The sequence below is a fragment of the Zootermopsis nevadensis genome, unplaced genomic scaffold (genome assembly GCF_977971745.1).
Source record: "Zootermopsis nevadensis isolate Lab colony 2312 unplaced genomic scaffold, Znev_1.0 Znev_ptg000024l, whole genome shotgun sequence".
In the NCBI taxonomy this organism is placed as follows: Eukaryota; Metazoa; Arthropoda; class Insecta; order Blattodea; family Termopsidae; genus Zootermopsis; species Zootermopsis nevadensis.
Window position 1 is genome coordinate 7,500,738 of NW_028259156.1, and position 22,581 is coordinate 7,523,318.

General features: G+C 36.7%; 2 protein-coding genes across 7 annotated transcripts; one reads left to right on the forward strand and one right to left on the reverse strand.

The window, feature by feature from the left end:
- Nucleotides 1–3,406: 3,406 nt before the first annotated feature.
- Nucleotides 3,407–8,639, reverse strand: LOC147872794 (uncharacterized). 3 transcript variants are annotated; one of them, XM_087354962.1, is made up of 6 exons: nt 8,569–8,639; nt 7,470–7,531; nt 6,485–6,582; nt 5,889–6,076; nt 5,218–5,298; nt 3,407–3,545 (listed from the first exon to the last, which is right to left on the reverse strand). In XM_087354962.1, the coding sequence occupies exons 2-6, from the start codon at nt 7,513–7,515 to the stop codon at nt 3,497–3,499; spliced, it is 462 nt and encodes a 153-aa protein (XP_087211088.1). In that variant the 5' UTR covers nt 7,516–7,531; nt 8,569–8,639; the 3' UTR covers nt 3,407–3,496. The 3 variants fall into 3 exon arrangements, with proteins under 3 accessions (XP_087211088.1, XP_087211089.1, XP_087211087.1); XM_087354963.1 differs by lacking the exon at nt 8,569–8,639 and adding an exon at nt 8,416–8,560; XM_087354961.1 differs by lacking the exon at nt 8,569–8,639 and adding an exon at nt 8,297–8,560.
- A 73-nt stretch (nt 8,640–8,712) lies between these two features.
- LOC110830775 (serine/threonine-protein kinase Sgk2-like) lies at nt 8,713–21,988 on the forward strand. 4 transcript variants are annotated; one of them, XM_087355538.1, is made up of 7 exons: nt 8,762–8,951; nt 10,116–10,265; nt 11,514–11,765; nt 13,247–13,383; nt 15,229–15,330; nt 18,389–18,489; nt 21,849–21,988. In XM_087355538.1, the coding sequence occupies exons 4-7, from the start codon at nt 13,342–13,344 to the stop codon at nt 21,874–21,876; spliced, it is 273 nt and encodes a 90-aa protein (XP_087211664.1). In that variant the 5' UTR covers nt 8,762–8,951; nt 10,116–10,265; nt 11,514–11,765; nt 13,247–13,341; the 3' UTR covers nt 21,877–21,988. The 4 variants fall into 4 exon arrangements, 2 of the variants coding, with proteins under 2 accessions (XP_087211665.1, XP_087211664.1); XM_087355539.1 differs by lacking the exons at nt 18,389–18,489; nt 21,849–21,988 and adding an exon at nt 15,817–16,247 and having other exon boundaries at nt 8,713–8,951; XR_015536992.1 differs by lacking the exons at nt 13,247–13,383; nt 18,389–18,489; nt 21,849–21,988 and adding an exon at nt 16,630–16,763 and having other exon boundaries at nt 8,725–8,951.
- The last annotated feature ends 593 nt before the right edge of the window (nt 21,989–22,581 follow it).

The following is a 22,581-nucleotide window of genomic DNA, read 5'->3' on the forward strand; positions in this document are numbered from 1 at the left end:
GAATTCGAAGTCAAACGTCATCACCCAAAGGGAGAAAGTAAGTGAAGGCCAGAGACAAATGGAGAAAAATTCACAACAAAGAACTTATGGATTTTACTGTTAAAATTGTTATATTAGGACGATTAATTCAATGTTACTGAAATGGTTAGGTTATGTAGCATGCGTGAGCAAGGCGAGATATTTGTACAGCATTTTGGTGTGAAGCCTGAAGGGGCGAGGTAACTCGGACACGTAGGCATAGATATGAATATAATATTAAAATGGATCTTACAGGAGTAAGGTCTGGACTGGATTTATCTGGCTGAAGACAGGGAACAATGACGGTCTCTTTTGAAGATTGTGATGCAATCTCGGTTTTTGCGTTTAAGACTAGCTGAGCGACCATTAGCGTCTCAGGATATAGTTTACATGATCATAGCGTCGTAGATTTATCTCTTGTCCTGTACTTCTGTCAAGCATTAAGACTGTTCCTTCGTATTGTCTGACGTCCTTTGGCGTCTGCCCCCTCCCCCCACTCCCCGGGGGCTTGTGCCGCCAGAAGATCCTTGGGTGTCGCGTTCTCAGGCGTTCTTTGCTAGTGTACGAACCACTGCTTTGCTGAGGCTTTTAACGTCGTATTTATATTCGTAATTCTCGTTTCTCTCCTTGCGTCTTTAAATACTTGCGCGCGCTTAATTCAAAAGATGTAATTATGTCAATTAACTTTGTCATATTTAAACATTAATAATCTTTTCCCTTGAATCATGATATCAGCTTCTGATTTAAGTGAGTGAGAACTCGTGCAATGAAAACGGATAGAACAAGAAGCGGAAGGAATTTTTGAGTAGGCCTTGGCTTCCACAATAAGAGATTTAGTACCTAATGGAGGAGGTAAGCCATGGTCTTTTCTTGACATAAATAAGGCTGTTTCGTTTTACTCCCCTGTATTTTCTACCGTGGCCGATCTCCACGGAGCAGAGTCCTTGAGAATCTAACATATTCCAGTCCAGAGCTCAAGCAATCAAGAACACCCGGTTCGAACCCCAACTCGGCATTAGTCCGATGTTACCCCATTTCGAATTTCTTCGTCCAAGTGGCTGTTGATGGACTCCAGGGGGATGGCAGAGAAAGGGTCGAAGTCCTACAGGGGCAATAATGTAGCAGTTTGCAGCTTCGAGGGCAGTCAGGCTACGTGACTTTTTTCTTGTCTGTCTGCACTAAAAGTGTCAGGATACTCGACTCACGTCTTCAGTGATTGGCTGGCGGTGTTATACTCGCAATGAGAACCAGTCGCCTGGTACGGCCAGACGCAGATTGCGGTATAATATTAAAATGGAGCGTAAATAAATATAAAGTCTTCCGTGGAATCATCTGGCGCAGAATAGCGAACAAGATAGCGAGTCTTCGGTTCGGTAATAGGCGGGAAATTGTTTTGACAAGAACGGAGAAACTGTCGACATAATTACCCGCTGCAATACCGACTGAGAATTCGTGGCCATTTCATTTTGTAAAAATGGCTGACTATGTGTTGCATGCAATCAGGCTGCGACTGTTGGTAGTTGCAGTGAGGGATTTTCACTCGCGAAATTTACCCGTACGATGCACATGCTTTCTCTAAATCCTCCTAAGGGAAATTTTTCTTGTGTATGTTTTAAATTGCGCCTAATTAATTTAGAGAAAATTATTTTGAAGAATATCATTTAAATTTGTGGCACTTATATTCTCCTTATCCCTGTGAAATATTCTAATTTTCCATCTGCCACCTAGTCAAAATATTTATTAGCGCTAGTTTCGCCACGTTCTTATTATCGATTAAGCGACTAACATGTAAATTCTGGGTGTCATTCATACATCATTTCATCAAAATCCGTCTGGGGGTCCTAGAGGGTAAAGATGCTGACACGCAGAAGGACAGGCGTGTGTAAAGTAGGAATTTCAATTAACTTGTTCATATTAAACCATCGAGAACATTCGGCAGAATCACAGTTACCAGACGCCATTAAAATGGTCCGGTGGACGAAGCTTAGTCATGTGTAGGCACAAGAACTATTTGTGACTTCATTTTGTACGAGCTTTATCTAATTCTTGTAATTTCGGGAAAGCGTAATTACTGGAAGGTCCATTAAAGAAGCCAGACTTTACCCAGTCCCCGTGACAAAGGGGCCATTTACGTCACCACGAAACTTCCGAATTGTAACTGCGCAGGAATATGATGCCCCGAAGATGGAGACCGTGTATCATTCATGTCGACGTCCTTCGCCTTCTCCTCTCTTATCCCTAATAAAACGCGGCTTCTGATACGTGAACGAGCAGCGGGAAATTCGTGTGAAGTTGAGGTCTTGAAACCTGAAGAGAGGGAGACACCAAGGAATATTAAAAGAGGGTAATGTAACTTCGTATGTAGAAGGAGCAGGAAACGTTCTGTTCACATTCATACAGCAAATAGAGGAAGCTTATTTAAGAAGGGCAGCGGGAAATAAATTTCGACACGTTGGTATTAATGTAGGATAATGCTAACGCGTGTCTGAGGCGTAACCTTTAAAGATGTGGACCGGACTCAGCTGGCGAGGGACGAAGTGAGTTGGGAATTTAGAATTCTGCATAACGAACAGTGAGGGTAGTGAAATATATCAGGCTCCGATGGGCTGGGTATGTAGCACGCAAGGCGTGCATGCAGAATTGCTTGTATCATCAAAACCTCTAATCCTACATAGAACGAAGGAATGTGTTGTTAAACAGTGGGCAAGATTAAGCACGTCCTACATAAGCAGAAGGTTTTGGAACTCGTACAAGAACATAAATTCAGAGGCCGAATGTTCAGTCATGTAGTGCGGGTAGCAGCGATGGTTCGTTATCCTGAAAATGTCTAAACTAAAAATGTCCCCCTTCACCAGAATATTATTGCTAATGGCTGAATTTTGCTTAAGAAACATCTCGTTCATGCTCGTAAGTTTCTTTAACGCCGCGCCGTAAATCTACGTCATGGGACCGCCGGCTTTACTACCCCGCCGGAGGAAGTTGTGCTATGGATTTCTATCGACCTCGACCGGGTTTGAACCCGCGTACCTTGGGTCCAGTGGTGAGCAAATTATCCTCTATTCCACGGATGGCGACACGTTCAAATATTATTTTGCTAAAATAACAAAAGGCAAGTTTATAAACATGATTTTTATTTAATATTCTTAAATATATAATTCATATTTAAATGGAAACAATTCAACTACTTAACAAAAGACTACACAACTAAATTAAAAACAATTTAATTAAAAGCAATTTAATGAAAAACACTATTTATATAATACAATTTAACTTTATCACTAAAAAATTAAACTAATTAACTAAAATATAATCAGTTAAACTCAAAACAATTTAATTAAAATCACTATTTAACTAATACAATTTTTTAACTAAAATATAAACAATGCAACTAAAAACAATTAATTAAAAACAATTTAATTAAAAACACTATTTAACTAATACAATTTAACTTTTTCGCTAAAACAATTTAACAGATTCATTATCTCTTCAATGAAGGAAGCAAACTCCACGTCGCCCATTTCCGGTATCTGGAAAGGAAATAAACATTTGTATAAGAACAGGAACTGGAATTATTAGCAACAAGTATGGAGACACTTGCAGCAAAATTTATGAACATATTTTTTTTATTCTTAAATATATAATGTGTGAGCTAAAAACAATTTAACAAATAAAGTATTTAACTTATTTTCTAAAAATAATTTAAATATTTAAGTGAAAACAATTTAACTCTTTAAGTACTATCTATGTAAATTACAGGCTTCAACCTGATTCAGCATTTTTTGGGGTGACTTCTGTTTGACCCACTGTTCCATCTACCTGTCATAACGTTACCTGGTGTCGTAACTTTTATGTCGTGTGATTTTCATCTGCACGGAATTTATGAGTCGGAGGGAGGGCTGGAAATACGTCAAATGCAAGAATATAAAAATTACAAAGAGAACTTCATGCTCATAGTATGCCTTCGTGGCACTATCCAGGCACTACATTTAAATGAGAGGCAAGTCAGTAATTGCGTGGTGGGCGTTTCCTGTGGTGATAATTAACTGTGAGCGTGTAATTAGTTCTGTGTGATAATTGGGCAAGTACTGCCTTATACCTCACACCGTGCCAGATTCTTCTATTCTGTGATACGTATTTCTAGATGTGGATACAGAAACTTTAAACGAGTTTAATTTGGATAATTTATATTTGAAATAAAACACGTTCGTGAATCAGCTCAAAACTCTGTGCAGTGCCTTAATATTTTCTTCTGACTTTTACTTTTCTAGATGTTCAGGGTTAGTTATCTTACATTCCAGATAATTCCGTTGGATAAATGTTCCTTGCGTCCTTTGAGATTGCTACCAAACGATTCAAAATCCAGAGTTCTTCAATTTGTATTTCATCTTTTCAACAGGGACTTCGAAAGTGAAAGTACATATTGAAATGAAGCTCACGAGGAGCATTTCAAAGCCAGTTCTATAAACAATTTTGTGTTATTAATTATACAACTACAAATGTTAATGTTTTGAAATTGGTCCCTAAAAATATTACTTTAAAAGTATTTAATTAATTCAGTTTCTCTGAAAATGTTTAACTGTTACATTACTAGGGCTTTGATTATCACTTATTTTAAATGGGAAGGTGATGATTTATGATGGACTTCTTCATAACTGAGACAGCAAACTGTTCCTTTTAGAATTGTGAAATGTCCTTACCTCCAGTCCCCGCCTTATCTCGACGGCACTTATTTTTGTCAAATTTTCCTGCAAAATTGTCTTAAACATTTAGGCTTCTAGAACTTAAGTCACTCCTGACTCTGAATTTTTACTTTATCATCTCAGTGCTTATGAATCCAGGACAAACTCTACAGCAACTCGCCTCTTGTACATGACGTCCCTAAGGGGAGTTTGCGTGCAGTTAACTTAAAGGGGCCAAAGGACGAAGGCATTCGATGACTGTCACTGGCTTACAAGATCGTTAATGTCGTTAAATGGCAAATCTGATATTCAACACAAATATGTCCCACTGTCTCATTTAAAATGGCTTCTTTGAACAAACATTTGCAAGCGAAACCTTTTCACATTTTTATGTATTATGCAAACAGGATGAAGATTTCTTAATAATGAAGAAATGAACTCGAAAATGATCATTGATTCAAGCGTGGGGATCTGTTGGGCCCACATAATAGCTGAAATCCAAAGAAGAGTTGACACTAACCTCATTGTTAGTAGACACCTGGCAGTCGGGTTGTTCAGTGGCTGCTGTGGCCGACTGCGTGTCGCTGCTCTTGTTTTGTCCCTGAAATTCAGAAAATGGTGGATTAGTGGGCTGCAACCCATGAAACAAAACTCCTGTAACTTAAAGTATTGATACAACGTGCGATATAATATTACGATGGAAATTAACTGGTGGATATTTTGCAGATGCACTCTTCCCAGTTCGAATTTGATGGAAATGTAAACCCAACAGAAATGGTTAACAGGAATGAAAGTTTAATTATAGGAGATTTCTGTGCTAAAGTAGGAAATGACGTAATTCTCGTAGGTCAAGAAAAATGGCGACGTGTGCATAATTAACGCCCTTATAAATATAAACTATTTGTAACATATCTTTGCTTTCAAAAGCCAGTTTCTTTTTAAAGAAACACAATTAATGTTTAAAACTTAGAATAGAGTTTTAGTGATTTAAATAGTGAAATCTGCTAAATAAGTTCAACTGCAATGCGTTCTTACAAACAAGGGAAGATAAACTTCCCAACTAACCCCGATAATCGAGAGTTTACTCTAGTCATTTTTCGCCACTGACATTCCACACTCGTTTGTTTTCCACGTGCAAGCGACAGATGGCAGGCGAGTGACTTCGTCCAAAGTGTAATGACGACGACTTACCTCTGACGAAGCGACACCTCGTATGCCTCTTCGATGGTCTTCGGCAGGCAGGGGACGGGCGCTGTTGGTCTGCGCCGTCTTGAGGCGTCGCTTCGCCTTCTGGCGTCTTGTTCGCCGCAATTTCTTCTTGCGGGCCTGCTCCCGAAGAAGCTTCTGCGTGCGGGCCTCCTGCGGGATGTAGACGTAATCTGAAAACAGAAAGAATGACTTTCAGGTCACAGCATTCCGTAAACGGTTGCTTCTTATCGCGTGGTTTGACGTGAGAGGAGGAAAATCAGCGACATTCATACATCATGCAACACAGAAAGACAGGAACAGTAAAATGCCTTTTGATCATATCTAATCGCAAAATTAAATGTTTAAGTTCATCCCATTTTAATATTATAACTTCTCGATATCTGGGTTCTGGTGCCGTGACTCGTAAGTAGATGAAAATGTTTTGGAGAAAATAAAGACTCGTCAAAAGTTCTCTTACTTAAAATCGCTAGCAGTCAATCCCAAATAAATCGAAATCGGTGATGTTTCTCAAAATTCTCGGCTATATTTTTTGGAATTTTCTGCTGCTTGTTGCCAGTGAAAGAAAATTAATTACTTACCGGGATATTTATTCCTGTGATCTTCATCCGCCTGGCGGGCTCATTCATAATACTTTTCCTTCTGCTCCACGTCAATGGCCCTCCACATGCAGCCAAGTCTGCAAATAGAAAAACGGAACTTGTAAGAACACAGGCAGGTTGTAGGACGAACGTCCAGGGGTTACAGCTGGGTAAAGGCAAACGCAGTGGCGTATGAGAGCGAACGAAATGTTTCACCTGTTCTCGACGATCAGAACATTTTTAGCAAGGGGAAATAAGATATCCAATTTCGAAATAACCCGATGCATTCTCTGCCCACTTAAGATTTTTTCCATTCTTACATTGAAAGAATTATTCCGGGAGGTCTCATAAATTTTATCTCTGAGGATACTTTGGTGTTTCTTTTCCATGTTCTAAATTTCTCTTCTGTTGGTGATGTTTCTTCGGCTCAACTTGTATTCTGTGCTGTTGGTAATCCTGGTGCATGTTGTCCTCTTTATTTTCTGAAAGAATAGTGGAATCCATAAATAACACAGTTTTAAAACTATAAGATTCAGAATATGGTCAGCAGTATAAAAAACATGGCTGTTTCCAAACTTTTTTCTTCTCTGAAGAATTACAAACATCTTATGCAACTATAATGTATATTTTACAGGATCAAAAGTGTTTCTCAGGCAGTAAATTGAACACAAATTGCCAAGTAGACATTCACTGATGCAAGAATATTATTAGCAGAAACTGAGGAGATAAATGGAGTACAAAGTTGACTCTTGCTGTCATTTTATGACTTGAAAACTAATGGACTGATTTTGATGAACTTTTGTACTGAAGGCACAAATTTGTCAAATAATCCAAGATGTCCTATAGATGAGCCCAAATAATAATACATTTTGAATAATTGCTGTTTAGAAGACAGCAAAGTTAAAATCTGGAAATGACAGCAGAGGAAACACATCAAAATCTTTACTCAATTCAAGTTACTTTTTTGGGAGGATAGAGGTCTTACCTTTGTCGAACAGGATGCCATTGATGAAGATATCAAACTCCCCCATGTTTATACTTGGTATACTATGAACACAGAAACAGAACAATCAAGGATTAAATTCAGCCAACATTATTTTCTGTATCTAAAAAAATGACAGTTTAGTGAATTCACTAGGCAACACCATAACTACTTGGGATCAAATTAAATGAGAATTATTAAATTTGTACCACAAGTTGCAGGTAAATACACTATATATAATGAAACTGGTGAAAATGGTAATCCATTAGTTGAGTTTGCCTAAATGAATAATTTAATTGTAGTGGTAGAGGGGTTTACTGATGTGCACTTTGACCCTTTAGAAGCATCATGACCAAATACTTGTGATGAGGCAAACAGTGGGAAAATGCTTTGAATATAACACAGATGTGCCTGTGTTATTTATTGATCTCAGGCAAGCTTTTCACAGCATATATAGAAGTGAATTATTTATTTATTTAGGATCTTATGCTATAGCTGAAAAAATAATAAGGAACTGAAGGTAAATGAAATATTGTTAGAAATCCAAAACAATTTGTGCTAATGTTGATGATATTTTCTTGGTTGCAAGAAATGTTCCAGCATTAAAAGAATTATTATCTGCACTGGCAACTGAGGGAAGAAAAATGGTCTTGAAATTAATGAAGTTAAATCTGAATACATGAAAATGTCCTCATTACAAGCAAGAACATACCCTCAAAACTTAGAATTTATTTTACAGGCCTACAATGTGCTTTAATTTAATGCTAAAATACTTTTATTAACATTATATTGCATTAATTTTAATCTATATTAATGTTGGATATGAATACCTTATATTTGGTTCTACGTATTTTATGTCGGAATACATTTCACACGTTTTCAGTTAATATTAGATGCCTCTTTAAATTGGAATTATTGTGATGGTAAAATTTTTAAACAGTTGCATCACCTTTAATGTTTCGTACTTGCAAATAACACGAAACCTTCCATTTTTCTGCAATTAGTTTATTATCCATTTATAACTGAATGATTAATGTTACCGTAATAAGGGATATTGTGCTTAAAATTACAAGTATTTTTCAGAAAATGAAAGAGTACTCACAGGTCGTGCTAAAAAGATTTCTCGTACAATGGCCGTTAAATTCACTTGTGACGTCACACCAATCACAGCGATACCGAATATCACGTGAGTGCTATGTCCAATGAATGCGTATTTGCATAAAAAACTATTTAAAATATTCTCGGTAATTAATTTATATAAAATATAATTTAAATTGATATTATATGTGAACTTACATTAGAATTTTTGTGATGATAAGATTTAGAACAACAGTTACGTTATCTGCAATGTACGAAAAAGATCTTTCAATTTTGACGTCACAGCAATCACAGCGATACTGAAGCATTTGCGTGAAGCTGTGTCCCATAGATGTCTGAACACTCGTAGAAATACGATTTAAACCAGTCTCGATGGTTAATTTATAGGTAATAATAGATTTAATTTATATAATACACTTGCGCTCCATATGACAGTCTATTAAAATGTTGACCCGAAATTGTTAATGGTTGTTTCCGATCTCGTGTGAAAGAGAATTACATATCTCCAGAGAGAAACTTTCATATGTTCATCAGGATATTTATACATACTGTCATTGCATGCAAACGTGATCAGATGGTGTAGCAGGTAAGCTACTAACTGATAAGCCACCTCCAAGCAAACGATAAATCTTGAATGGAATGGAGAAGAGAAAACATCACAAATTGCTACAATTTTAGTGGGCTGGTGGCACACTCCTAGTCAGACCCTTTCCATTTCACATTTATCCCGCAACAAAAAATGGTGTATGTTAATGTCTTGCTGCTCAAATATTCCTTAAGAAGTATACTTACAATTACTGTTCCCCACTGCTTCCATCATCAACTACCTTGACATGGTTAGGATTCCTGTCCCATGAGTGGTCTTCCTCTGTGCCATCAACTTCTTAAAACTCTTTTTCAAGTTAACACGGCAGCACTTTTTATCAGCATGTAAAACTGTTGAGTGTTGAGCCAGTTCATTTTCACTTGGTGTGAATTTATGCTTTCAGAAAGTCAACCATCCATTGCTTGTATTGTTTTTCATTTCAAAACCATATACTGATATAAGAATGTTAAAGCCAGCATTAAAAGATTATCTCACTCGTACTCAGTAGAAGAATATATAAATACATGTAAGTAACAATGATGATGGTTTCTCATCATCATTATTTTGCTGTACTGCTGTAGTTTCAAAAATCTGTAAATAACTGTTATGTGTTTGTATTTATATTAGTACTAGAAAGAAGTGTTGGGGTATTTGAGAAAATGTGGTAATGTTAGGATACACATTTACATGTACAGATTGTGGTCTTCTGTATTATGACACTATGCAGTCACGTTGCCATTGTTTTTTAGTAATGTGAAGATGGAGGCAGTACGTTCCATTGAAATGGTGGTAACCACCTATAATACTACATGTTGTAGTCCAGAAGGCCACCATCCGATCTCACATTGCTGTGAAAACCTCACATATCTTATAGCAGACATGTAGATCAACAAAAGGAATGAGGACCCGAAGTATAATGGAAGTTTAGAGTTCTGAAATGCTGATATGTTGTCTGCATGTTACAGGATGGCTTGCCACAGGCCCTGTCATTGTCATCTTGTCTATCATGACTCATGTATTCAGTGTTGCGTTAGCAGTTGAAGCAAATGCGTGCTCTGGGTGTGTCACACGCCAGACAGGGCAAATGACTGTGGCTAAACTGCTGAGTGACTGAGGTAGTAACATTAATTTAGGACAGTCTTTTCTTTCATCTGCATTAAATTACTTTTTTTTTATTTGTGTAATCCTATAAGAACCATTTTTCTTGTGAATTCACTTGGCTATTAAATGGTTTGAATACAAAACATAAAATCTAATAAAAGTCTGAAGGTTGTTGGCGATAGTGCACTTTGTGTAGTATCTGTTTCATAAAATAATAAAACTGTTTTATAAGCTGAATTTTGCTTCCATCTTTCTGTAAAGAAGGAGAAGGTAGAATTCCCGTCTAATTAGTCTGGACTAGGTCTGAGGCTAGCTCAACCAAGGGGCCAACAGGTAGGATTTCTGCCCTCTTCCCCTTTTTTACCTGAAGACAGAAGCAGAGTCCAGATTTCAAAATGTTGTAGTTTTATTACTTCATAATTTAATGATGGACAAAGTGCAAAATAATAATTTTACGTATTATAATGCATTGTCATCAGAAATCTACACAGTCTGTTTAGATTTTGTTTTGTATTCAGACGTTTGTATAGGAGTGTGGATTCACAAGGAAAATGGTTCTTGCAGGGTTACATTAACAGAAAAACTGATAACACAGTTTTAATCATGCAATTGAATGGCATGGTATAATAAATTCTTCTCAGGCTACCAGCCATGTAAGGTGGCTTAATGAAGAAGACCTGGCATTTCAAGGACGATCTATGTCCTCATCCTCAGGGTACACTTATTTTCCAAACATTGGTGTTTTATTCATTAAACCAACTTACACTGGTAGCCCAAGGAGTTTATTATGCTTAGTTGCCATGAAAGCTTCAGAACATACAAGTGGCATGGTGTTTGTGCATAATGTCATACAAATTAGAAGGACAGTAAAAAAATTCTCATTTGTCCTCCTTACGAGCATCCTGATCACTATGTAACTTCTATCACTCATGTTCTTGGCATACTCTGTTCATGTGTTATGTTTCGGGGTGACAGCTGTAAACTGGAAAGCCTTGGAGTTTATTGATGCTATGGAATGGAGCCAAGATGAGAAGGTTGGCATGCCTTGTGTGTAGATTGTTGACATACAAATAGTGGCAGTGCCAATGGGAGCTAGTGGAACATGACCTCTGCTGATTGCATTCTTTGCCTCACGAATATAAAGTTCACATTTACTTTGTAAGTTTTAGATCAAGAACTGCAGGGTTTATTTTGGTGAACTTTGATTATGTTAAGCCATTAAAGGTAATCCCAAATTTGTACTGTTTAATTTTCTAAAATAGGTACTAACAATATGGTGGATGCTCAGAATAGTAAGCTGGTACCCACTCCAGCACTACTGAATGTACGGCCCTGAAATGATAGCAGTAGATAATAAAATATGCAACTTTTGTTAAGGTGTGTGAAATGTGAGGATCTCATGAAGATGGCAATATTGTCCTTTTGAGCTTTTAAGCCATGAGGACTCGTAGATAGACACCTTTAGGTCCACCTGGGATCTCAACCCAGAAGAACATCATCATTGTTTTGTTCAGGTAATTTTTCTGTGGAATGTGAAGCAACAACATGACAGTTTTATAAATATTGTCTTCAGATTTAAGTTTTACTGTGATAACTAATGAGCCTTTATAGCTTGACATGTGAAATTCTGTACAGAGATTGATTTTAAATGTACCTAAAAATCTCATGAAATACTTTGTAAGTCAACAGTTACAGACATGGTGTGAATATAAAACTTTGAGGTTATGTTTGACGAATCTCACATAGTGTGTGTGTAACATACTTACAGTTGCAAGTGATGATGAAAGCATTTGACCTGAGTTGGTTTTGATCATATGATCATCTCTGCATGACACAAGGCCACCAACTCATGAGCTACATTGCATTATAGGAGATGGTGCACAGGCATAATGATTGCAGCTGAGTATAACTGACAGTTGCAACTGTATTTGGTTGAATTCACTATTTGCACTGAACTCAGTAATTAACATTTGGGTTTGAAGTTCATCTAATTAATAATTAAAAATTCAGTTGCTACTGCAAAGAAAACAATCCATAACCAAAGACCTGTTGTTGATGCTGTTTATTTAAATAATTGGTGTGTAATTTGAGAATCATACGAAACCCATAAATATATTCTGTGGTAAAATGCAGAATTATCGAACATTAAAGATGGTGGCACACACAGCTTTAAAAGGTTGTTATCAGAGTAATGACTACAAGACTAAATTGTTAATTGACTTCACTGGAATGCTGTCTGAACATAGTGAGTATATCATTAGAATGTATTTACATTCTATTGATCCCTCACATTTCAAGCCATGGATGTGGAAGATGTCATAGTATGAATATGAACATTTAGTAGAATAAAATATGAAAACAAAATAAAAAGATATCAAACCATTGCTAGGACATTCAGGAAGCCAAGGTGCAGAGAATGAACTCAGAAACTCAGTGGGGTCTGCACCTTTCCAGTCTTTTTGTATGTGGCAAAGGAAAACTCATACATCAGAGATGTTTTGATCAAGTTGCATAATTTTAAATGTATTTCTCTTTGCTACACTGGAGTTCTGTTCTGTTTAGATCTGTATTCTTTTGATCATATTATTTTAATTAATTCCACTTTTTTGCCACTGATGATGACCTCTTGAAGTGGATACGCGTTTAGCATTAGTGTCCTTTATAATTTAAACAGTTTTGTTTGTATGTTTATTTTTTATATTCCAATGCTCTATGCAGTTTGCAAGATTTGAAGGGAATTTTCTGTTTGTCATCACATTCAGGCTGACCCTGGGGTTAATTTACCTTACTATAGAATCAGTCAGTATCTTATGCTCTTCCCCAAGTGGTAAGAGCATAAAGCTGTACCTCCATCCCCCATACGTCGTCGTGTGGTGATTAACCTTATATGTGTCCTTCTGGAAGAGGGGTTTAAACCCTGTACATGAGGGCAGCTGGACAGTCTTTACCTCTGGGATTTCTGATTTAATAGTGTTTTATTCCATTGCATGGTCAGCTGACATTCTGGTACCAGAAGTGAAGGACTCGGTACTGCAGATTACAAAGGCTGCCATTGGACATGGCTTTGAGCTAGTTCCATCAACCTCTGAGATGCAGCATTTGTTGGTCATCTCATTTCTTTACCACAATTCTGTAAGCATTTCTTGTGACCCCCATCCTAGCTACATGTCATGTTGTGTGCTCCATTTTTATTTCAGTACCTCATGGTCGTGGTGAGACATGTTCCTTGATAAATCTGACAAACACATGTATTTTAATGACAAAGATTTCAGAGAAATGGTGCATCTGGTACTAAATTAAATATGTTTTTCTTTTTAAACACTTACCAAAAAGTGATAATTATTGAGTTTTTGTTCAGGGTGATGTGGTGTTTTTTTATGCACAGCAATGTTGTCTAAAAGCAGTTGAATGTGTGATTAAGTTTGAGCTTACAAAAGAAACAAAGAATTTATGCAGTAATGAGGAATAATATGAATAAAAATCTGAATGAAAATGTCCATTAAACAAAAAAAGTTGGCCTGGACAGAAAGATGCGTATCTTTAGATGTGGATGGAATACTTTGAGGAATTATTAAACTTACAAAGCATTGTTGAGGACAGTACAGAAAATTGTAGTATGTCAGAAAAGGTTACATCTGTAAACAGCAATAACACAAAAGAGAAATAATATGGCATTACGATATGACAAAGTATCTGTCAACGTGATTAACACGGTATCAAGAGTCAGGACCCATTGGTTATATTGGGTCAGGAGAAAAATTTTAATACAAAACAGACCGTCAGAGGACACCTGTAAAGGAATTACCAAACCAGTTTACAAGAAGGTAGACAGGAAACTATAAAGGAATTACAGTGTTTTGCTAGACGTTAAAAATTTGCAGAAGAATACTTTGTAATGCAGTCAAAAATTGATGGTCTTGACCAAGACACAGCTGCTCTCACACAACTCTCCGTGAGTTGGAACACGCTCTTGCCACCATTGGTACAGTTGCTGGAAGCAGTTCTGGAATTGCTGGATGTCACACAGAGCATCTTGAGTTGCAGCAATAACTTATTGCCTGCTGTTGAAATGATATCCTCCCAAATGTTTTTCTCTCTTGAGGAAAGAGTCATCGGATTGTGAGAGATCATGCGATTAAGGTTGATGTGATAACACGACAGTATTGTGTTCAGCGAGCGATTTTTGCAGAAGAATTGAGAGGTGTTCTCGTGCAACAGATTTATGTCACCAGTCATTGGTCCCCTTCTGCAGCTGGTGCAACTTTTGTTTGATCTCTCCTTGTTCAGACTTGCATCTGGAATGAATTTGTAGTGCACAGGACCACAAAACTCAGACTACTGGTATCACTTTCCGTTTTGACCTCTCACTGTAACGTTTTTATCACAGTGAATGAGGTGAACTACTGGTCAGTGGATCATGCTTTGTCTGTTAGTGAAAGAGATGAAAAGTCTCATCCATGACAGTGGTGGTCCGAGGGAGCGAAAGGTGTTACCAGATGTCAATGTGAGATCACTGCAGATTGTCATCCACTCACTTTGCGTTCAAGGCGTCTCATGCTGATTAACTCGATGCGTGTTCAAAAATCTCTTAAAACTCCATGGCAATTTCCATGTGTTTGAAGATCCTGCACTTTTGTCAACAGTCATGCAGCTCTTCTGACACATGAATTGTCCACCTGGTTCTCTTTTTCTTGGGCAGTTAAATGACTTTCACTACAGTCATTTTCCCTAAACATTTTCTTCCGTCTTTTGGATCTCGAATGCCATTTAAACATGGTAATGCAATGTGGGGAATCTTCTCCGCAAACCTAATGCATCATTTCTAGTGTTTCACAAGCAACATTGCCGAAGTCTTGACAGAATTTTATGTTAGAGCCTTTTTGCAACTTCAGTCTTGTGGAGAGCGTTATTTGGCAGGAACACTGTTTTCTAACTGAATATTCAACAGAGGACTAAGTTACGTTACTGTTGTTCCAGAGCATTATGTCCCAACTGTTGGAGTCGGGAGGAGCATTTCCAGATGATGAAACGATATTGTACCTGGCAGAAATCATCGACGCTATGGATTATCTGCATAAGGTAGGCAAACAGCCCAACTGCAGTTCTGTGCAATAAAATATATTATAACAAGGCAGTTTAAAGCCTGAAGGTAGAATTTTTTGGTTTCATTCAATATGTAATTTATTCACTACATACCAATCATTGTATTCTTGTGTCTTATCATATAAAGAATCGATACTCACACTAGTGTACAATATTAAAATTGAAAGTAGATTATATTGTGCGGGGGGGTGGTGGTAAAGCTGAAGTTTTTCCTAACATCTGACACACCTTCATACCAGCCTTCTGGAAATAAGCAACATGGTAGATCCTCACTCATAATCACAGCTACAGATCTGATTGGTTAGGGTTCGTGGTATTCAATTTAATCAGTAACAGTGACAGCTTAGTTTGGGTGGTATATAGCAGAAAAGGAAAATACTGAAACTGCATCTCATTACTGCAGTAAGACTGCAAGATATACCATATTTTATCCCCTCAGTAGAGGTAATTTGTTTCTTTCAGTTAAGAGTCATATGCCGAGACCTAAAACCTGACAATATGTTGGTAGATCTTCAGGGCCACATTGCTGTCGCAGATTATGGTCTATACAAAGTTTGTCAGCTCTGAAGAGGAAAATATTGTATCCACCTTATCATTTATTCAGTTTGCGTACAAGGACACGTAGGCTGTAAATGTAAGCGCAATGTGGTCCGCTGTCCATCAGGCAGTGAGTGCCCTTTATTTGAGGGGTGTCAAAGTATGAGACCTGTAAAGACTTGACAGGCTTCAAGTGACTGAAATTTGACCACAATTTTCACAGTGTGTGTAACTAAAAGATGTCACAAGGCCTGTGAATTTGAGGAGATAAACATGAAGTATAATAGTGGATATTGACACAGATAATCCAAGGGCCTAGTTTAAATATTATCTTCTTCTTCTTCACTTGTTGGACCCTGGCCACCTTAGATTAAATATTTTACGAAGATAACATTTGTGGTACATACAGCCTACTGAGTATGGTCACAGTTAAGGATCTTACTTACGATGGGTGGGGAGTGTGGGGAGAGAAGAAATGCTCCAGAGCGTCAGTGGGAAAATCTCTTGGAAAATGGCAGCGTCAGAAATCATTAAGGAAAAGAATCGTAGCATTAAGAGGGATGTTAGAGAAATGTATTCTGAATGCAGGAGCTGGATGGAAGTCGCTCAGGACTTTGCCCACTGGTGGTCAACACTTTTTGACATGATCAATTTTCTTTTCTGTTACCAGACACTTTCTAGTTGTTTTATGCCCCAAATTCCTGTCACATTTACTCAAATTGTTGTTTCCATCTTCAGGGTGATTGTGCATATTCACAGGACGTCACAAGTCAGTATGTGGCGCCAGAGATATTTATCGGTGAAGGCTTCAGCTATGGAAGTTTCTTGTCCATTAACAATATTATAATAATGAGCTCTTGGTTTTATGTGACTCAACCTAACGCGTGATTAATGCAAACTAATAATAATAATAATAATCTGAGGGTTTGGAGCCACAAGCAGTTTATAACGACACGTGCATAAACTAGTCAGTATATATGACAGGAGGTCGAAGCATTCAACTGGTGCAGTCAGCTGCCTGGCGTCTGGCATGATGACATGCATATTTGTCATATAAAGGAATTTGAAAGCCAAGTACTAGCCAGTCACTGAAATTCAAAATAAGTGTTGTTTAGACTTTTTTCTTATGTGACTCAGCATGAAAGTAGCTTTAAGTGTCTCCTTGTGGTGCATTACACCCAAAAACAGAAAGAAAAATCAAGTAGCTATCAACAAACTTGAAGCTTCAAGGGCATGGAAATACTTCTTATCCTTTACCACACAGCTCCATACTCACTAACTAAAAGGTACGGGAATTAGAACTGAATGAATTTGAGTAGTTTTTGTGATCAAGTTCTCATGACCTACATATCAGACATTCAATGAGGGTGTTGTGAGTGGTTTGGCAGATAACATAATTACATTGTTTCAGTCCACACTATAAGAAAGTCGAGGGTGACTGTAGCCAATTTTCCTATCAAATTCTGGCAAAGTTAAGCCACTGTTAGCACATGGATAGCATCCTCATATACCCCCAAAAGAATGCTGTAAGGGGAGGAATGTCATGCACACAACGTGGTCAAGCCATAGGCCTACCCTTGCCAATAAAATTCTCTTAAAATTTGCGATTTAAGAGTCTATCAGTTCCTTGTGAAAATGTGGAGGCATTCTGTCTTGTTGCAACAGCATTTCAATAGGACATTGTTCTTCAAAACAGGTGTGAGGCATTCCTCTGCTTAAGATGCCATTTTAACAACTGTGAGTGTAGTGCATCTTGTGGAAAGATATGGAAACTAAAGCAGCACGAGTTATAAATCTGATCGTATAACCTTCTAAAATTAATTTAGTTCAAATTCCTTTGCATCACGGTTCACAAGTTATGAAATGGCGTACATTTCATGTGTACACTCTGTGTATAAGCAGTCCTTGAACTGAAATAAACATAAATATTTGCAAAACTTGTTGCAGTAAATAGTATTGACGGAGACACGGCAGTTCGGAAGACATGAAACAATCATAGAACATTTGTAGGTGCTTTCACCACAGAAAAATAGAGAAATGCTCCAGTTCGCTTTGCCGTGTTTCTCTGTCCACCTGTGTAGCATTTTGATAAACACTGAATGGGCTTTAATGGCATTTGATAATTTTCCTGACTTGCCTTCTGATATCATTTATGGTAAATAAATAATAGCGTAACTGTATGATGTCATTTGTAAATGGTGTTTGGTAAAGTGTTTTTCAAGGTTCTGACTGAGCACTCAAAGAAAACCATAAGAAAATTCACCACAATCTCTGGCTGACTAAGAATCAGACAGAAAGCTATTGAAATAGATAAAAGCAGAAAAAGCATCGTCAAACTTAGGAATGTTCCATGTTAACCTAGAGGCAAGACACTAAGAACCAGTTCACACTAACCACAAGTTATCTATTTGTGGAGAACCTTGTGGAAAATGTATAAGAGTGTGGTGAAATAGAAATGTCTGATTGCAGCTAATACCAGTAATTTTAATTGTTGCAGGAAGTGGACTGGTGGGGTGTTGGAGTCACTGCATTTGTAATGATGATTGGGCACAGACCCTTTGAATATGATGAACATAAAAATGATGCAGCACTTTGTTGGTAAGTATTTTGCATTTGGAAAGAGTTCTGATGTATGTGTTTGCTGTGAACATCATTTTCCTTTGAACACATTTCTGTTGAAATTACTTAACGGTCAACAGATGACTGTCTGTTTTAATTAGCTTCGTTCAGCATATCTTAACTTCAAGTGGTCTTCCACTGTTTATAAACACGTAAACTTATGTCCCTGCAATTGTGTTTATGAAAATTGCAGTTTGTGAGTGATTTTGGTACAATTCACCTCTTATTCAGTTCATGTTGAGGTCAACCATTTTTATATTTAAAAGAATGCTAAAGATATTTCTTTTTCTCATATTCAAAATTTTCTAATATTTTTATTTGCATTTTTCTCGTACAAGTGTTTTGTAGCCACGGCAGCATCAATAAGATATTCACCTTTTATAGCTTAAAGTCGCCTAAATAATATTTGAACATTCAGTGGTAAATCAAAGAAGACAACTCAGCCATTACAAGGGTTAATGTTTTTGAAGTAAATAATCGCTGTTTACACTGCAGAACTTTGAATTGTTTATTTTTAAAGCAGATTGTGTTTGTAAGTGTCACTATGTCTGTTCCATTTATGTGTTAGAGAGTTGCGTAATGATACTTCAATTAACAAAGTTAACGTGCTTTGTGTGTTATCTACTCAGCTATGAGTATGTATACTTCGTTACTGGGAGTGCCCTGAATAAAACACTTTAAACAGACCTCTATCTAACATTGGATGCGTCTTTTAAATGAGATGACTATAATGTAGGAATTATGCAGTGATGGTGGGTGTTAATTTGATTTTGCGTATTCAAATAACTTGTGTCTTTAATGTCAGCACAGAATAATTAGTCTATAGTAACATGATGATACTGTAAGTGTAAGTGAAATATTTATTAGTGTTGTGATTTTAGATCTTGGTGTTTCATAGTGGCAAGTCAGATAAACATTGTTTTATTACGGTCACTGATTTTGAGAAAATAAATGGTAATAAGCACACAGAATGGTGCAGATTCCAAGACACAGTGGTAATTCCATGTTGTAAAGTTGCATCAAGGTGGAAGGTGGCCATTTTGAATATTGAAGTAAAAAGATAATTTATGTATGTGCTCACAAAGATATTAGTAAGGAGAGACATGAAAAATAATTAATGTAAATAAATTATAAAGAGAAACATTGACATGCATTTTCAGATCAAGCATGTCTTGACTTTTCAACCAACCACTAAAGTTGTAAAAATGCTTTCTCATGACTTTTCACAAAGAACTTGGAACAAATGAATGGATTTTCATTAAATTTGATATTAGGGATTTTTGAAAGTTTTCTGCACATTACATTTTTTGTAAAAAATAGTCAAATATAATGGATATTTTACAGGATCATAATTGTTTCTCATGCAATATGTAGAACATAAATTGCCAAGTAGACATTCATTGATGCAAGAATGTTAATAGCAGAAGATGTAGAGATAAATGGACCACAAAGTTCACTTCCGCTATCATTTCCAGAGTTGAAAACCAATGGACTAATTCTGATCAACTTTTGTACTGAAGGCATTTGCTCAAATTTGTGGAACAACCCAAAATGTCCAAAAGATGAGCCTAGATATTAAACCTTTTCAATAATTGCTATTTATAAGACAGCAAAGTTAGTATATCAAATCTAAAACTTCTTGACGATGGTGAAGAGTCAATTGAATAAAAATTTTCTTGGATATTATCCATCGTCTAGTAAACATACATAGGGATTAGCTCTATCTAGTGGGCCCAACTGTGTAGGAACCTGAAGACGGAGATAGAGTCCCATCTCCTAAACGTCGATTTACGTTTTATATTTACTAGACGATGGATAATATCCAAGAAAATTTTTAATCAAGCAAAGTTAGTATTTACAACTTTAAAATCAGAAAATTATAGCCAAAATCGTTACTCTTTCTTACCTGAAGAAGTGTACCTAGAGTCCATGTTTTCTCAAACGATTCGTAGTTACTAACACGGTGAATAGGTTTATAATCATTCTAAGATTAGAAGCTACTGAAGAAATTAAAAAAAAGTTACCAAAACTTGAGAAACTCGTTGTTGGGGATTTCATGAATCTTCTAACTAAAACCTTCTTCATTACAGTTATTTCGGTATATACTTATTAAATTAAAAACTAAACTAACTAAAAATGTATTAAATGCTAATATTTATGGCTGTAATAAATTGCCCATGCAGTCCGTCTCATTAATCTATAATAAATACATTTTATAACTTGCTAATTTACTGTGTTATTTCTTGACAATGCTTAATTCGAAAAATTATATTAATACTTTCTCAAGATTCCCTTGTTAATTAAAAAAACAGTTTTTTTCGACATTAAAATAGTTTATAATTTGTGAATTATTCACCAGTTATTTGATTTTTATCATTCCTAATTACAAGCCGTGCACATTTGTTCCCACTACGAAGAGGCCGTTACTGTCGATTACCAAAATACAACAGTAACAAATAAATGTTCAAGCACGTAACCCGTTCATGTAGCGAAAAAAATGATGTACTATTCAGATGTAGTTTGCGTCTGACTTGGTTGCCAATGGACATTGCGGGGAAATGTGTTTTTAAAAGCAGTTTAATATTTGGGCCAAAGCTTTTTGTACAGGTAGTGGGTTCACAAATATCAGTTTGAGAGGCGCATTAATTTTGACTGCACCAAGTCACGAAGTGAGGTTATACTCATTAATTCAGTGAGTTTAACATAACGTCGCTAATGAAGATGACCCAGAAGGCTAAAAAACCAAGTTATCTCCTTCGAGAGTTGCCCATGCTTGCGACGTGCAGGTTTTCAAAGAGTGTGACAAAATTCCTAACAACTCTGGAAGGGTATGTTGTATATAATTTAATGTATATTTCGTTCTTCTTGTTCGTAACTTTTCACACATTCAATTCACCGATCATTCACTAGAACAATATATTTCAGTCCATTGTGATCATCATTATTTGCAATTCCCCTTTTTTGGGTAACTTTACTGCGAACAGTAACGTCTCTTTCCATTCTGAAGAAATAATTCAATGTATTTTGTACGTAATAAATTGAATTCGTTCACTTTCTCGTGTAAGCAGATCATATTCTAGAGACATTTCCGTATTGTAAATTGTTATTATATTTTTCAAATATAATTTTTATTATGTTTTAAGCAATGCAATAGCATTTTTTAATCGCTTTTGGCACTAGTGAAATACTTTTCTTTCTTTTTCTCGAATTTTGTTATAAATATTTTCCTTCTAATTTTACAGGAATTTATTCAATTGCCTATATAGGCTTGTTCCATGACACAAGAAACATCTGTAGTCCTCAAATGATAACGTGTGTAATGAATTGTTTTTTTCTAGTTGGCCATCCTGGTTTACAACCTCATAGAGTGTATGACTTCTTGTCACGCATGTGTCTCATCCTTTCCGAGGCGGCCACTGAGGTCATTGTGTTTCTGTTCCAGGAACTACATTGAATTTCTTCAGAAAGTAGAGTAACGTAGTGACTTGGAAAACCATGGAGAAGAAATACTTGGATTTTGTTTATGTATGTATTTGTTGCATTATTAACTGATTTATTGTTAATGTAATATTCCGGTAACGCAGTGGGTGTGATATCAGTCATAACTAATTTTTCCCGCCCTTCTGGAATACTGAAGAAAATAATTAGAGATTCAGTTGTGGTGAGTACTTTGGACAGGTTTATCCAAGTTCAAATCATCCAGGATATCTGTCAGAGTTGACCATATCATGAGAATGTTCATTCAATATGTCTAAAATAACATTTGCCATATGTAGTCTTGCCCTATCTTGTTGCGAAAATGTTTCCATGTAATGAAATAGCGTCCTACACTGCATCTTTCAGACGCCAAGCATGGGGATCATCAGCGCCTCTGATATGCATATTCTATTTATTGATATTTCAATTTATGTGAAACTGAGCTTCAGAGAACAACATGTGTTGAATAAGTGTTAACTAACTAACTAACTAGATGGCTTACCGAACCCGAAGGTTCATCACCGAATTAACCAAAGCCCTCCACCGGACCCTGTCCTGGGCCAACAAAATCCAGTTTCCTTCAACTCCTATCTC

Bases quoted from the DNA above. Each gene is read 5' to 3' on its own strand.
- LOC147872794 (XM_087354961.1), bottom strand. From the start codon at position 8,334: ATGTATTCCGACATAAAATACGTAGAACCAAATATAAG. The intron at 7,532-8,296 runs GTATTCATATCC...CTGTGTTCATAG, and splicing joins TACGTAGAACCAAATATAAG to TATACCAAGTATAAACATGG. The intron at 6,583-7,469 runs GTAAGACCTCTA...TTCTATTTGCAG, and splicing joins TGGCATCCTGTTCGACAAAG to ACTTGGCTGCATGTGGAGGG.
- LOC110830775 (XM_087355538.1), top strand. From the start codon at position 13,342: ATGCAGCATTTGTTGGTCATCTCATTTCTTTACCACAATTCT. The intron at 13,384-15,228 runs GTAAGCATTTCT...CTGTTGTTCCAG, and splicing joins CATTTCTTTACCACAATTCT to AGCATTATGTCCCAACTGTT. The intron at 18,490-21,848 runs GTAAGTATTTTG...GTTTTTTTCTAG, and splicing joins AATGATGCAGCACTTTGTTG to TTGGCCATCCTGGTTTACAA.